The 14,901-nt window shown below is 35.3% G+C and overlaps 2 protein-coding genes across 4 annotated transcripts; one reads left to right on the top strand and one right to left on the bottom strand.

Annotated features, from left to right (window-relative positions):
* Positions 1-2,745: 2,745 nt before the first annotated feature.
* On the bottom strand, positions 2,746-3,522 carry LOC132177313 (uncharacterized). The gene has a single exon (XM_059589580.2). It carries the CDS (start codon positions 3,520-3,522, stop codon positions 2,995-2,997), a length of 528 nt encoding a protein of 175 aa, XP_059445563.1. The 3' UTR covers positions 2,746-2,994.
* On the top strand, positions 3,447-13,250 carry NRT2.5 (nitrate transporter2.5). Of its 3 annotated transcripts, none has more exons than XM_059589578.2 (4): positions 3,447-3,538; positions 4,065-4,125; positions 10,056-12,505; positions 12,610-13,250. In XM_059589578.2, the coding sequence occupies exons 3-4, from the start codon at positions 11,376-11,378 to the stop codon at positions 12,983-12,985; spliced, it is 1,506 nt and encodes a 501-aa protein (XP_059445561.1). In that variant the 5' UTR covers positions 3,447-3,538; positions 4,065-4,125; positions 10,056-11,375; the 3' UTR covers positions 12,986-13,250. The 3 variants fall into 3 exon arrangements, with proteins under 3 accessions (XP_059445561.1, XP_088371513.1, XP_088371512.1); XM_088515387.1 differs by having other exon boundaries at positions 3,455-3,538; positions 4,069-4,125; XM_088515386.1 differs by having other exon boundaries at positions 3,473-3,538; positions 4,002-4,125.
* Positions 13,251-14,901: the final 1,651 nt, after the last annotated feature.

The raw sequence follows: 14,901 nt of genomic DNA, 5'->3' as shown, positions 1-14,901 counted from the left end.
GGAGGCCGGTCTTAAATATCTTCCTTCCCGGCCACGATATTTTTTTTATTTTGATTTAAAATAAGACAAGCACGGACGGTGTTGAATTTAAGAAATAAGTGATTGTTACAAAAAATAAAAATAAATAAAAATAAAGGGAAATAAGTGATGATTAGCTTTGATTATATGTAGGGCATGCATGCGCACCACGTACGTAAGTGTAAGGATAACGAAAGGGATCGTTGAATATTTACAACCGTTCATACCAAAGGAAAGTTTATCGCAGATAGGAAAGGACGACATATTATTGTTTTGCGGACAGAATTTTTTTAGATAAATTTGTTGGTATATAAGAATTCTTTAAAAATATATTATTTTAGAGAATTTCTATCCTTGATTTGCGCCTGGCCACATGATCTAAAATGCGCACACATAAATTAGGGTGAGACACTTTCCCAACCACGCAAGCAATCCTTTATCCCTTTGGCCCAGCTGAAGGCTCCTTGGCGTGCATGCTTTTTTCTTGAAACGGTCGATAACGTACATATGGAATTAGAATTTCGTTTAGATTGTTTCATCGGATGATTGATGGATTGTCTCTGAGCCCTTGGATCATAAGCATCATCAAAGCTCCTTAGGATCAAGCATCAGGTTGTGACATGTGTGGGAGGCCCCACGTAGGAAAGAAGAATGCCAGATTTGAACAACTAAAGTTGTTCACAAACAAATCAGAGAACATCTAAAGTTGCGTTATGAAAGCCGGCCATTTGATTCCGAGTTTATCCAGCTGCTTTGGGAAAATTTGCCACCCAGAAGTCTCTTTAAGAGGATATGTTGTTCATTTTCTTTTCTCTTTCTTTCTTTTTCTTTTTCTTTTTTTTTTCTTTTCTTTAAACTTCATTATTCAATGTGAGCCACTCACTTGTAATAAACTTTGTTTCAGATCTATCCGGATTTCGTCGGCAAGATCATAAACGACCTCAGTTTTTTTTTTTTTTTTTTTTTCATAAACGACCTCAGTTTGATCGTAATCTTAAAATTCTGTAATCTATTACAAATCAAATATTGTAATTACATAATTAAGGCAAATAATCAAGGCCAGTTTTTCTTAATCTTAATTTTATAAATCTTCAAAGGCAGTTGAGTTGATAGATACGACGGCTTAAAAACTAAGAGCATAGATATTTAGTTGTCTTTTGGGAACAACAGATGGCCGGTTTGCTCAAGCTTCCTGCAGAATGTTGTAATATATATAAGCTTCCTGCAGAATGTTGTAATATATATATATATATATATATATATATATATATATATATAGATTCAATACATCCTTAAAAAATTAAAAAAATTAAAAATGAGGCTATAAAGGACATGGACATGAACCATTTTTTCAAAAGTTGTTCTCAATCGGGGCAATATTTCGAGTTGTCAAAGTCAAGAAGTCCATCGAAACAATATAACTATTTTGTAACGCTTGCCCCAAAAATTGAGCATTTCTTATCATTATCTTTTGTTTCGTAATAGAAGTATTTACGAGAAAATATGTTGGTTTAGCATAAACTATTTGAGGGTTTAAATTGATGATTTCTAGAGAAGTAGAGGAAAACATATGTTGGTCTAGCATAAACCATTAGAGGGTTTACATTGATCATTTCTACAGAAGTAGACGGTCATCATGATTAACAGGGGATGGTTTATCATTTGGCCGGCAGATGTCAGCAATTCGAGTCCGCTTATCTCCAACTCGCAAACTTATGCAGAAACAAGACCACATTAAGACTAAGGGGACCATGGCTGCACTGATTTTCAATTTTCATTTTATTTTATTTATTAAATTAAATATGTTTTTAAAAAAAAAAAAAAATTAAGGTTGGCCCTACCAAAATTAAGATTAACCCCTCATTGGCACCCTGAAATGAGAAATCCTAGTTCTGTATATATACTTAGACAATACAAGCTATACACGCACCCGCCCATACTTATATTATTGGTTTTAACTCTACTTTGCTAACAGAATAAGGAGATTGGTAGTAATTAATCCGAAACCCTAACCTCGACTGCTAATGACTTCTTATCTTGTTAGAGGATGCGATAGCTACTAATTAGCTAGCTAGGCATGCAAGGAGATCGAGTACGTAAGAGATATTGGTTCAAAGTCTTCTTTATGTTACCGAAATTGTGACATATAAATCCATCACTTTAATAAGACTGAAAATGTCATCTATAGATGACATTTTTAAACTAGCTAGTTTAAAAATCCTATCTTGCTTTCAGCTATATGTTGCAGTTTTTTATTGATTTTTTTTTATCCAAATTTTATTTTATTTTATTTTTTAAAACAAAAAAACTTTCGTATTTCATTCAAAAAAAGATCTAGAGTATAATAGCTCTAACATCCCAAAGTATAACGCTCTTATATAACATAGCCCAAAGATTTGTTAATACAACATCATAGATACAATCAGTAAAATCTCATAATAAAAAACTATCTATAACAACAACTTCTACTAATCTATGCACAACTTCTCTTATAGAACTGGTCTGTTTCAGCTTCCAAAAGTAGACTAGATTTAAGACATGAATAGCCCAAATTTCCTTAAAATATTATTTTACACGTCATGAGAGATACCCCTCATACCGAAACTATCCCTCCTCAGCGCAGAGGCTAGGAGCAAAAACGAAAATACATAAAAAAATAAAAAAAATTGTAAAACACCCTACTCCCATTGGTGACATATATAGAAACTGGATCGGCAATTGGTGCAATTAGACCGGCGCGTGGGAGATTTTATTAAAACTAGCTACATCGAAACTCACATTAATTAGCATGCATAATGAGACAACATTTGAAACACGTAACGGTCGACTTTTCGTCGGACCCCAACAACATGCATGCCTCAATTAATGGTTGCAGATATGGTTTTTCTATAAAAGGCAAAAATGGTATATTAAGAAATACGGTGAAAAGAAAGTTGGAGAAGATTTTTTTTTTTTTTTTCCTTTTCCTCTTCCTCATCAGTGAATCAGAGTTGATAGATACAAACAGTTGCTAGCCATGTGACGCAAGAGCGCATCGGTTTTGCCAAGGGGATTACTCCTGCCGGATTCAGAGAATGTGTCGTCGCACGTGACGTAGTCATTTAGGGCGGCGGAGAGGTTGATGTTAAGGCTGGCCTTGTCACGTTTCCTGAGGTTTTGTAAGCACGTGTTCAGGTTGTAAATGGCATCGTCGAAGTTCTCTTTACAGGATTTCGCGTACGGGGACTTCCCTAGCCTATCAGCCAACCTCATTGCCTGACGGCTCTGGAAAATCAATTGGTAAATGGCCGACCCCACGGCGGCACGAGCGTCGCTTTGCCCCCTCACGATTGAGCGGCAGAGGGGCTTGTAGTCCGCTTTTCGGCAGAGGTCGCGTTTCCCGATGCGGAGGCCATGAGCGTGGCCGTGGAGGAGGAGGCCATGACCGTTAGTGTTGCCGGCGAGGAGGACGGTGGTCGTTGCCAGAAAGACCAGTGAGAAAGAGATGTAGTGCTTGACAGCCATTGTTTTTAACCACGAGGTTAGTTTTCTTTCTTTAATTTATCTCTTTGTCACCGTCTCTGACCCCATCACGTCGGAAATATTTTTGTTATGGTTGTCAATTGATGTATATATATAAGTGTTCGGGCTACCGTACACGCCTCTCTCTCTTTTAGGTTGTTTTTCGTTTTTTTTTTTTTTTTTTTTTTTTTTTTAAGAGCAAAAATGTTTGTCTAAAAAACTAATTAACTGTTCTTTGAACCTTTTTTTTTTTTTTTTTTTTAAATTGAGAGGACAAAGATGGGTCGTTTTGTGAGGATTGCCTTTATTATAGCAAGCTTTTGTTGTCTAATTATAGCTTTTTAAGAAACAAAATGAAACCCTCTTTTGGTTTTTATTTTTTTTTATAGAATTTATGGCCATCAGTTTTTCCATATTGATGTACGTCTATATCTAACTCTGGTGTGAAAGAATAACACCCTCCCCAAAAACAAAACCAACAGGGGACTCGAGGGATTGGAAATACAGTTGAAGATCTGACAATTTTTCTTCTCCTTTGGAATTAGACAGCTTTAATAGAGCCTTTTAGCCGGAACAAGAGCTTATCTGCCCGACCAAATTATTCAGGCAAGTAATTTCTCTAACAACTCCTTACAATAAAAACAAAATTTAAACGGAATCCCAACCCGTTGAGTAACCAAACTAATTGTGTTTCAATTTGCTTGGTAGGGTAGGGTGGGAACTATAGTGTTCTATTAGTTTGATAATTGTACGGCTAATAGTCCTTATTGTACAGGTTTGTACTGTGAACGTTTCTCTGCATTTTTATTCATTTTGACGCTCAAGTAGTTTAATGTAGTGAGATATATAGATATGTGTAGTCTGTAGACAAATTTTAATTTAAAAAATTAATGGTTAGGATTAAAAATTCTAAAAATGATAAAATACCTTAATAATTATGAAGAATTTGACCCATTTGATTTGTGAGGTTGAGCATCTTATGTCTAATTGTATAGCCTTGCATGCAAGCCATAAACAAGATTTTTGATCGGTGAGTTTTTCATTAAAAAAGCTATTAGAATCCTGAATTAATGGATTCATGGAGATATGATTCATATGAATGAGTGGACAATCAACAATGGACAATCCCGTAGCAAGTAGCAAGTAATCAAGCCCATCGGGGCCCATCCTCTACCTAGAGGGCCCAGATTCAAACACTATAATGGGTCTATCACTCGTAAACTAGGCCGTCAGCAGTGGCCCATTAGGTAGACTAATTGGATACCTAAACGATAAGGATGTGATGGAGGGTCAGAGACAGATGAGATGATTTGGGCCATTTGGCTGAGGCCTGAGGCTGAGGCAAGAAAAAAAGATGCAAATTTTTTTTTTGCATTTTTCTTGTATTACTTAAAGAATGAGATAACTTTTAAACTTATTATTTGATCAAAATTTAATAATAATCAATCAAAACACTAATGATAATTTTAGAAGTCATATCATTTTTTGAGTAATAAAAAGAATACAAGAGTGATTTTTAACATTACCCGTTTTTAGACCATTTATTTTAAATTTAATTGTCCAGATTCAAATTATTGCACCTCGGGACACTTCCCAAGCATCAGCTGGGAATGTGTGTGAATCCAATTACACAGCCCTTTTGCGGATCTATGTGAATCTGTGTGAATCCAATTATGTATCTGTGTGAATCTTGAGTGGATCACAAGACAAATGATAACTTTGGGACCAGTTTCATGTGCTGAGACACTTAAGAAGGTCAATGGTCCTATAGTACATGTTGAAAGTAGCATTGCCACATCATCCCATTTCTGGAGGACCCAGTTGTTTTATAGCATGCCATTAAAACCTGATTTTTTTTTTCACCTCACTTAGGCGTATTGACTCTATTTAACTCCACTAGATAAAGTTTTTTTTTTTCTTCTCTAATTGGATCCACCAATCCAAAACTTGACTTGGCCGAGAAAGTTGGTCCGAAAACAATGCATGTGCACTAATGGACTAACAAGTCAATTTCTTGCTAATTAATCATCTTTTCTATCCCGAATGTGCTTCTCGTGCCTCTTTTGAGTGATTTTTAATAATATTCCAACCCAATCTAGGGATAATAGAGGGTGACAAGTTAATCACATCATGTTTTTATTCACCCATTAATGCGACCAGCTTTTAAATTGAAAAGGACACCAAAAAAAAGAAAGAAAGAAAGAAAGAAAAGGACACCCAAATATTCTCTGATTTCTTTAATGTTCTCTTATAATCAAATAAAACTATTCTCTGATCCATCCTCTTTTGAATGTTTTGTATCCTTTATTTGTTTCTCCAGTAGAAAATTTTTTTCTAATCAAATTATGAGAAATGCTCTCTCAAGAAAATTGCATAAAAGCTTGCCTCTGTAAAAATTTTTTTACCAGTTTCATGAAGCTTGAGGGAATGTGTGACTTCCATCCGAGCATGAGACAATTTTTACCCTATGATGCATTTGGAGTGTGCAAATCAATCGAGTACCGACCGTCACCAATGTGCCACCTATAGCTGGTGGCTAGTAGACAATAAGAAAAATCAATACTAATAATAGTTAGTTCATTAGGCGATAAAGATTATTTGGAAAGTCGGTTTTCAAACCGACAAGATCTATTTTTTTTTTTTTCCTTTTAAAGAAAAAAATTTAATCAAAATGAAGTCGTCTTATCTCCCTATATATTCAGTGCTTGTGAAAACCCTATCTTAGTTTCTCGAACTCAATCTCTCTCTTGCCATCCCGTTTCCTATTTGTCTATTCTCACCATTTTTTTTCTCTCTCTAATGTTGTTCCCTCTCAGTGACCCACCCAATTTGGCCGTTGTGGGATGGAACTAGTGGATTAATTATGCTTGATTCGTGCTAATGTTGGATTTAATTGTGTTTTGCACAATTTGCAGACGTTTAGCCCCTTGGCTTTCCAAAGAGAGTTTATGCCATTTTACTGCTTGTGAGCCAGTTCAACTGGGGATATTTTTGTTGGTTTGGCAGTTAGATTCTGAAGTGCTTAATTAGTTTTATCTGTAAGAATTGATCCAGATATAAATCGCGATTCACATTTTTCCTTTAATTTAAACGCTTCCATTTCATTCTGAAATAATGATATGATTCCTTTTCTTTTCTTTTTTCTTTCTTGAAATGCCAACAAAGATAATGTAAATGACTGATTTCTCTGATTACTGCAGCTATCGGTTTCATTTATATGGTTACCGCTTACTGACCGCCATCATCACCAAATTGATGCTGACAGTTAATTTTAAAAAATTTAATGTTGATGACATTTATAATTTACAAATATTTTGTAGTACGGTGGACGAAACATTGTTATTGTCACCAATTTAGCTGACACTCACCCCTACAAAAAAAACAAAGAGCCATCAAGACATCGGAAAACTCAATAAATAAAATTCACATTCATCCTTTTTTTCTTCTTTTTTTTTTTCCTTTTATGATTGGCATTGAATATCCTTGGAATTATCGAAATGATTCATGATCGTCATTGAATATTATTGGGCCTGATCATTTAATAAGAAAATAGCCAACAAAGACAATGGAAATGGTTGAACACTATTAGAACCGTAGCTATTGAGTTAGTGTCAAGATATGGTGCTTGTATGGATTTTATTTACGTGGTTATCGCCTACAGATCGCTACCACCACCAGCACCAACTTTACGGTGATGGTAAATTTTAGAAAATTTAATGTTGATGAAATTTATAACTTACAAATATTAGGTGGTACGGTGGACGAAACGCCATTACCATCACTAATTTAACCAACACTCACCCCTACAAAAAAACAAAGAGCCACTAAGGCATCAATAAATAAAATTCATATTAATCTTTTTTTTTTCTTTTATTATCCGTATTGAATATCATTGGAATTATCGACGTGACTCATGAACAAAGACAATGGAAATTGTTGATTACTATTAGAACCACAACTATTGAGTTAGTGTCAAGCTAAGGTACATGTGTCGGTTTCATTTATGTGTTTATCGCCTATAGACCGCCACTAACTTGATAGTGATGATTAATTTTGGAAAACTTAATGTTGATCAAATTTATAACTTACAAATATTAGGCGGTGTGGTGCGCGAAGCACCATTAGCGTCACCGATTTAGCCATCACTCACTCGGTCACCCTTACAAAAAACAAAGAGCCATCAAAGCATCGAAGAACTCAATAAATAAAATTAACATTAATCTTTTTGCATTGAATATCCTTGAAATTATTGAAATGGTTCATGAACGTCATTTAATATTATTGGGCCCGATCATTTAATAAGAAAATTGCCAACAAAGACAATGGAAATGGCTGATTACTATTAGAACGGTAACTGTTGAGTTAGTGTTCGGATAAAGTTTTTGACCTGGTAACCTTTTTCCTTATTTAATTAGGAAAAAAAGAAAAAAGAAAAAAGGATAAGGTTCTTGTATAGGTTTTATTTATGTGTTTATAGCCTACAGATCGTAAAAGCCACCGCCACAAAGTTTACGGTGACTGTTAATTTTAGAATACTTAATGTTGATGAAATTTATAACTTATAAATATTGGGCGGTGTGGTAGATGAAATGTCATTATCGCTACTGATTTAACTAATACTCTGACCCCCACAAAAAAAACAAAGAGCCATAAAGGCATGGAATAACTCAATAAATAAAAAAATTTGCCAACAAAAGCAACGAAAATGGCTGATTACTATTAAAACTGTAGCTATTGAGTTATTGTCGGGCTAAGGTTCTTGTATAAGTTTCATTTATGTGTTTACCGCCTACAAATCACCACCGCCACCAGCTTTACGATGACGGTTATGATAACATTTATAACTTACAAATATTAGGCGGTGCGGTGAACGAAACACCATTACCGCTACCAATTTAACCGACACTCACCCTTACAAAAAAAACAAAGAGCAATAAAGGCATCGAACAACTCAATAAATAAAAAATTGCCAACAAAAATAATGGAAATGCCTTATTACTATTAGAACCACAGCTATTGAGTTGATGCTAGTGTAAGGTGGTTGTATTGGTTTTCATTTATGTGTTTACCACTTACATATATTCACAAACTTTAAGCGATGACCGTTAATTTTGGAAAACTTAATATCTATAAAATTTATAACTTACTAATATCGGACGGTGTGGTGGACAAAATACTATTACCGCCACTAATTTAGAAAAGAAGGGGGGCCGTTCAAGCATCACAGAACTCAATAAATAGAGTTCACAAATATCCTTTGTTGTTTCTCTTATGATCTGCGTTGACTGTCCTTATCGAAATGATTCATGAACCTCACTGAATATTCTTGGCCGATCATTTAATAAGAAAGCCAAAAGAACAGTGTATTCCCCAGAATTCTCAAGTAGGAGGCCACCTTCATATTTTATTGCAAAATATTCTTCTCTTGTTTTTCTCTTTGTAGGCCTAAGCTTGACGAACCATATATGCTACTCATTCATTGATATTCTGTCTATTCTTTTGATTGGTTTATCCCATTGAAAGTTGAAGTATTGATTTTTTCTACAAGTATCTCTTATGTTATTTTTATGCCCTCAAATAATGATATGACTTTTTAAAATTATCATTAGACTTATAATTAATCGTTATCAATTTTTGATCAAATATTGATAATTATCATTAGACTTATAAAATTACTAGTAAATTATACTCAAGTCTTTTCTTACACTCTTTAGCAACCACAAAGTCTTATAATATTCACCCGAAAAGTCTTTTACAATTATTAATTTAATTGATCCCACGAATATTTGACCCTGTTTAAGTCTTTAACCACAAAGTTAAAAACACGTGGATAGTTGACTGCCGCCACATGATGCTTCACAAATTTCATATCTGTATTAACTATCGCAGAAATAGATGGTTTAACATAAATCTAAAAAGAATGTTAGATTTATGTTACTGAGGTGCTTTAATTTGCTTTAACAAATAAGGTAGAAGTAGAAGGGATTGAGAGGGGATGGAGATGGCCAACAAATTAAAATTTGTTAATATATATATATATATATATATATAGTTTGCTTTGACATCTCAGAGTTAAATTTTTAGTTCTGTCATGGATAGAGGTAATTTTATATTATTTAATTAAAGTTCGGTGAAAAACTTTGTTAAAAAATGAGCAATACGCATGAAAATATTGAGAGAAGAGTAAGAAATTTGATTAAGACACATTAATTATTGGTTGTTTGTGTTAGAATATACTGTGTGAGATTTGATATTATGAGAATATATTTGTATTGATTGTAATTAATATAACCAAATCAGAAACATTTAATACTGATTTGATTTTATCAATCATATATTTTTGTATCCTCTCCACGTCTCTATAAATAGGGATCATTTGTATTGTAAAATATTTCATTGAATAAATAAAAGCTATTCCTTAGGTCTTTATCTGTGGACTGTAGATGTAGGTCATAAACCGAACTACGGAAAATTTTTTTGTCTCTAAATTCTATTTTATTTCTGCTATTTATTATGAATTTTTTTCATGGTTTTAGAGTCTATCATAGGATGAATGAGCCCACACTACTTACCCCGTGACAAGGATCAGAAAAAATATTAGCCTGCACGTGAGGGAGGGTGTTGAGGAATAATCTCACATTGTTTGTAGACAAAATCTTGGGCATATTTATAAGGAGTTGACAACTCTCTCTTATTAAACCGATTTTATGAGATGAGTTAAGTTCACGAATTTTTTCAAATGTTTCCTATTTGATTATGTCAATTACAATGAATACAAATATATTCTTATAATATAAAATCTCACACAATATATTATAACAGTTTGTTGTCTTGAAAAAGAGAAGGGAAAAATGCAAAATCGCTCTATGTGATTTACTTGATTGACAATTAACTAATTGTAGTATCAAAATGAACTGAAAAGTCTTAAAAGTATGCCAAAAAAATAATTTAGTTTTTACAGTCAAATTCCGTTCATTGACTTAATAGATTATGATAACATGAAACGTTAGAACTAATAAAATTCTGAACTTGTCATATTTAAAAATTTGACTGTGTGGACTAAATTATTTTTTTGACATACCTCAAAAACTTTTAAGTTCATTTTGATACCATAATAAACTAATTGTAAATCAGATAACTACAAGAGACTAATTTTTAATTTTTCCAAAAAAAAACAATTGCATATAAGATTCTCATGACAGACAATGCTATCAAAGCACCGCACGTTCTCAGCGATCTCGCGATAGTCAACGACTATTAACGCCCGTCCAGTAGTAGCATGATACTGATAGGCTGATAGCATCTATTTTCAACGGAAATCTTAGAATTGCATCCAGCAGCCAATGAAAGATCAAACTTTCACGCACAACGTCCCGCCAACAACTGCCCTTTCACACCGTTGAATACCAAACCATCCCTTCGCTCCAGTAGAAGAATGAGACTCGGCGGATATGCACTCTGTTTTCCCCTGCTCCCAACTTGTCTTTTCCACCCACAAACGGTCATCTCATCTCTCAATCAACACAAATATCATCAATACACTCCACACCTCCTTTGCGTCTCTTTATCAACTATTTCATCTGCCATTTTCTCCATTTAGAAAGCTCCATATTCCTTTCTTGGATTCGGATCCCACCCATTTGCTTTCAAATGAAGAGATAAATTTGGTGTCATTTTTTTTTTTTTGCAAATTCACCATTAAATTTATGAAATTTAATGCTCAAATTACTAATAGTCCAAATATATTGCCTCCCTGGATTTAGAGAAAGTCAAGAGTCAACAAACAAGCAAGTAGGAGAGGTTACCTCTACATAAGGACTAGCTTGCTCAATCAATTCCAATTCCAAAAAACAAACATGGAAGAAGAAACTCAGCCTCGCAAATTCGCACTTCCGGTGGACTCAGAGCACAAGTCCACCGAATTCAGGATATTCTCGGTGGCAGCACCCCACATGCGAGCATTTCATCTGTCTTGGATCTCTTTCCTCGCTTGTTTTGTGTCTTCGTTTGCTGCTCCGCCGCTCCTCCCAATCATACGCGACAACCTCAACCTCACATCCACAGATATTGGGAACGCTGGGATTGCGTCAGTTTCCGGGGCAGTCTTTGCCCGGGTTGCCATGGGCTCTGCCTGCGACATGTTTGGTCCTCGCCTTGCCTCTGCCTCACTCATCCTCCTCACTGCACCGGCAGTTTTCTTCACTTCCATTGTCTCATCTCCTACCTCTTTTCTCCTCGTCCGCTTTTTCACAGGCTTCTCCCTAGCCACTTTCGTCTCAACCCAATTCTGGATGAGCTCTATGTTCTCTGCTCCGGTAGTCGGTTCCGCCAACGGTTTTTCAGGTGGGTGGGGCAACCTAGGCGGTGGAGCGACGCAACTCATCATGCCCATTGTGTTTGCCCTCATACGAGACATTGGTGCAGTCAAATTTACTGCTTGGAGGATTGCTTTCTTCATTCCTGCTCTGTTTCAAACATTGTCAGCATTCGCCGTTTTAATCCTCGGACAGGACATGCCAGATGGGAACTTCTATGGGCTGCAGAAATCTGGAGAGAAGGCAAAAGACAAATTTTCATGGGTTTTCTATTACGGGATCACAAATTATAGAGGGTGGATTCTGGCGTTGACTTACGGCTATTGCTTTGGAGTAGAGCTCACAATAGACAACATCATAGCAGAGTACTTTTATGACAGATTCAATCTAAAACTCCATACTGCAGGATTAATAGCAGCAAGTTTCGGGTTGGCGAATCTCTTCTCTCGACCCGCAGGAGGGTTTATCTCGGATGCAATGGCAAAGAGATTTGGAATGAGGGGAAGGCTTTGGGCCTTGTGGGTGACGCAAATGATAGGAGGTGTGCTCTGTTTACTTCTCGGGCGTGTGAGCTCTTTAAGTGCATCCATTGTTGTGATGGTTGCCTTCTCTTTGTTTGTCCAAGCTGCATGCGGCCTCACATTTGGGGTGGTTCCTTTTGTCTCTCGAAGGTATGTTTTCTCCAATTACTCTTCTTTCTCCATTGATATCTGTTAAAATATAGCCTAAACTATGAAAATTGTTACTGATTCATGCAAACATCACCAATCTTCAGGTCACTGGGGGTGGTTTCTGGAATGACAGGAGGTGGGGGAAATGTGGGTGCAGTTCTCACCCAACTAATTTTCTTTAGAGGATCCAGATATTCAAAAGAAACAGGGATAACTCTAATGGGTGTCATGATCATATGCTGCACCCTTCCATTATGCTTGATATACTTCCCACAATGGGGTGGGATGTTTTGTGGTCCATCAACTAAAACGCACGCCACTGAAGAAGAGTATTATATGTCTGAATGGAAATCAAATGAGAAGGAGAAAGGTTTTCATCTACCAAGCTTGAAATTTGCTGAGAATAGCGTAAGCGAAAGAGGCAGAAAAGAAGACTCTGCAACCAGGCCCTCTGATGAGGCCTCACCAGCACATGTTTAGCTCTATAATGGCTAGATTGCTTTGCCAAATAACATGTGTATTTGTTTTTAATTAGCAAGTGCATTTCTTTGTTGTTAGCTCCAAACCTAGTATTTTGTTTTTAGATAGAGATCTTTATTAGGGCTTTTTTATGTTTATGGTCTAAATTGCTAGTCAATTTAAGCAACAAATTGCTGAAAATTCAGATTTTTCGTTTCTTGGAGCGGAAATGGGAATATGTAACTATTGAATTTTCACATGAAAGCCTTTTGAAGCATCACTTATAGAGAGACATTGACTCAAATGTGGCGTGCAGTAGTGAAAGTTGTTCTTGTCCACACCTTTACCTTCTTTAGTCATAAGCCGAGGCACCAGCCAAACAAGGAACTAGAATGTCACCAGGCTGATTACTATTAGAACCGTAGCTATTGAGTTAGCGTAGGCAAAGGTGCTTGTATTGGTTTCATTTATGTGCTTATCGTGTACAGATCGCCACCACCACAGCCACCAACTTTACGGTGACGGTTAATTTAAGAAAATTTAATATTGATGAAATTTATAACATATAAATATTGGATGGTGAGATGGACGAAATGGTGTTATCGTCACTGATTTAGTCGACACTCACTACTAACAAAAACAAAGAACCATCAAGGCATCGGAGAACTCAATAGATAGAATTCACATTAATCCTCTTTTTTTTCTTTTCCTTTTATGATCCGCATTGAATATTCTTGAATTTATTGAAATGATTCCTGAACGTCATTGAATATTCTTCGGCCTAATCACTTCATAACAAAAATGCCAACAGCAAACTTAATGTTGATAAAATTTATAACTTATAAATGTTGAGCGATGTGGTGGACAAAATACTGTTACCACCACCAATTTAGCCCCAAAAAAGAAAGAAAGAAAGAAAGAAAGAAAAAAAAAAAAAAAAAAAACAAAACAAAAGCCATCAAGATATATCGACGAATTCAATAAATAAAGTTCTCAATTAATATCTTTTTTCTTTTCTTTTATGATCCGCATTGAATATCTATGGACTTAGCAAAATGATTCATGAACGTCATTGAATAACCTTTGGCCGATCATTTAATAAGAAAGCCAAAAGCCTTTTACAATTATTAATTTAATTTTTTTTTTTGTAAGTAATTATTAATTTAACTGATCACACGAATATTTGACCTTGTTTAAGTATTCAACCACAAAGTTAAAAACACTTGGATAGTTGACTGCCGTTGCCTTGATGCTACACAAATTTCACTATAACAGAAATAGATAGTTTTCAAAGTTTTTCTTTAAATTTGATTAAAATTTCCTTCAGTGTAGTCTCTTAAATACACGTGTCACATTTTTATTAAAAATACTTGTAATTTTTAGATGCCATTTGAATGTTCACATGAAAGTCATTCACTCAAATGCATAAAGCCGAGTCACCAGGAGAAATCCAAGTCGGCGTGCACGCCTTTATCTTCTTTAGTCATAAGCCGAGTCACCAGACAGCGCAGAGGCATTTTCATTGGGCTGGGTTGAGCCTTTGCCATAACCAGAATCCAGAAAGGAAGTTTCACTGGGCCGATTGGAGTTGTAAGGTGACCTATATACTATACAAGCTTCTCCCCCACTTCAGGCCCACAAGTCTGATTAGAAGTTCACTAAATTTCCTTAAAAACGGAGAAATTTTATTTTATGATTTAAATTTTGTTTTGTAACATTTAATTATTTCGTAATGTGACAACATATTACGAAAGTAATTTGTAAACAATAATATATATATATATATATATATATATATATATACAAGAAAGTAATATGTTGAGTGATTGGAAAAGGCTGGCAGTGGGAGTTTTAGTGAAGCGGGGAGCGATTTGGATAAATTTTTAAGCCCATGCGCGTGCAGTGAAGTAATCTAAAGAGTGAGTTGGGCGGTGCCC

This window comes from Corylus avellana, chromosome 4 (assembly GCF_965113065.1).
Source record: "Corylus avellana chromosome 4, dhCorAvel1.hap1.2, whole genome shotgun sequence".
Lineage (NCBI taxonomy): Eukaryota > Viridiplantae > Streptophyta > Magnoliopsida > Fagales > Betulaceae > Corylus > Corylus avellana.
Note: the sequence above shows the minus strand (reverse complement) of the source record. Positions and strands in the feature narration are given on the sequence as shown.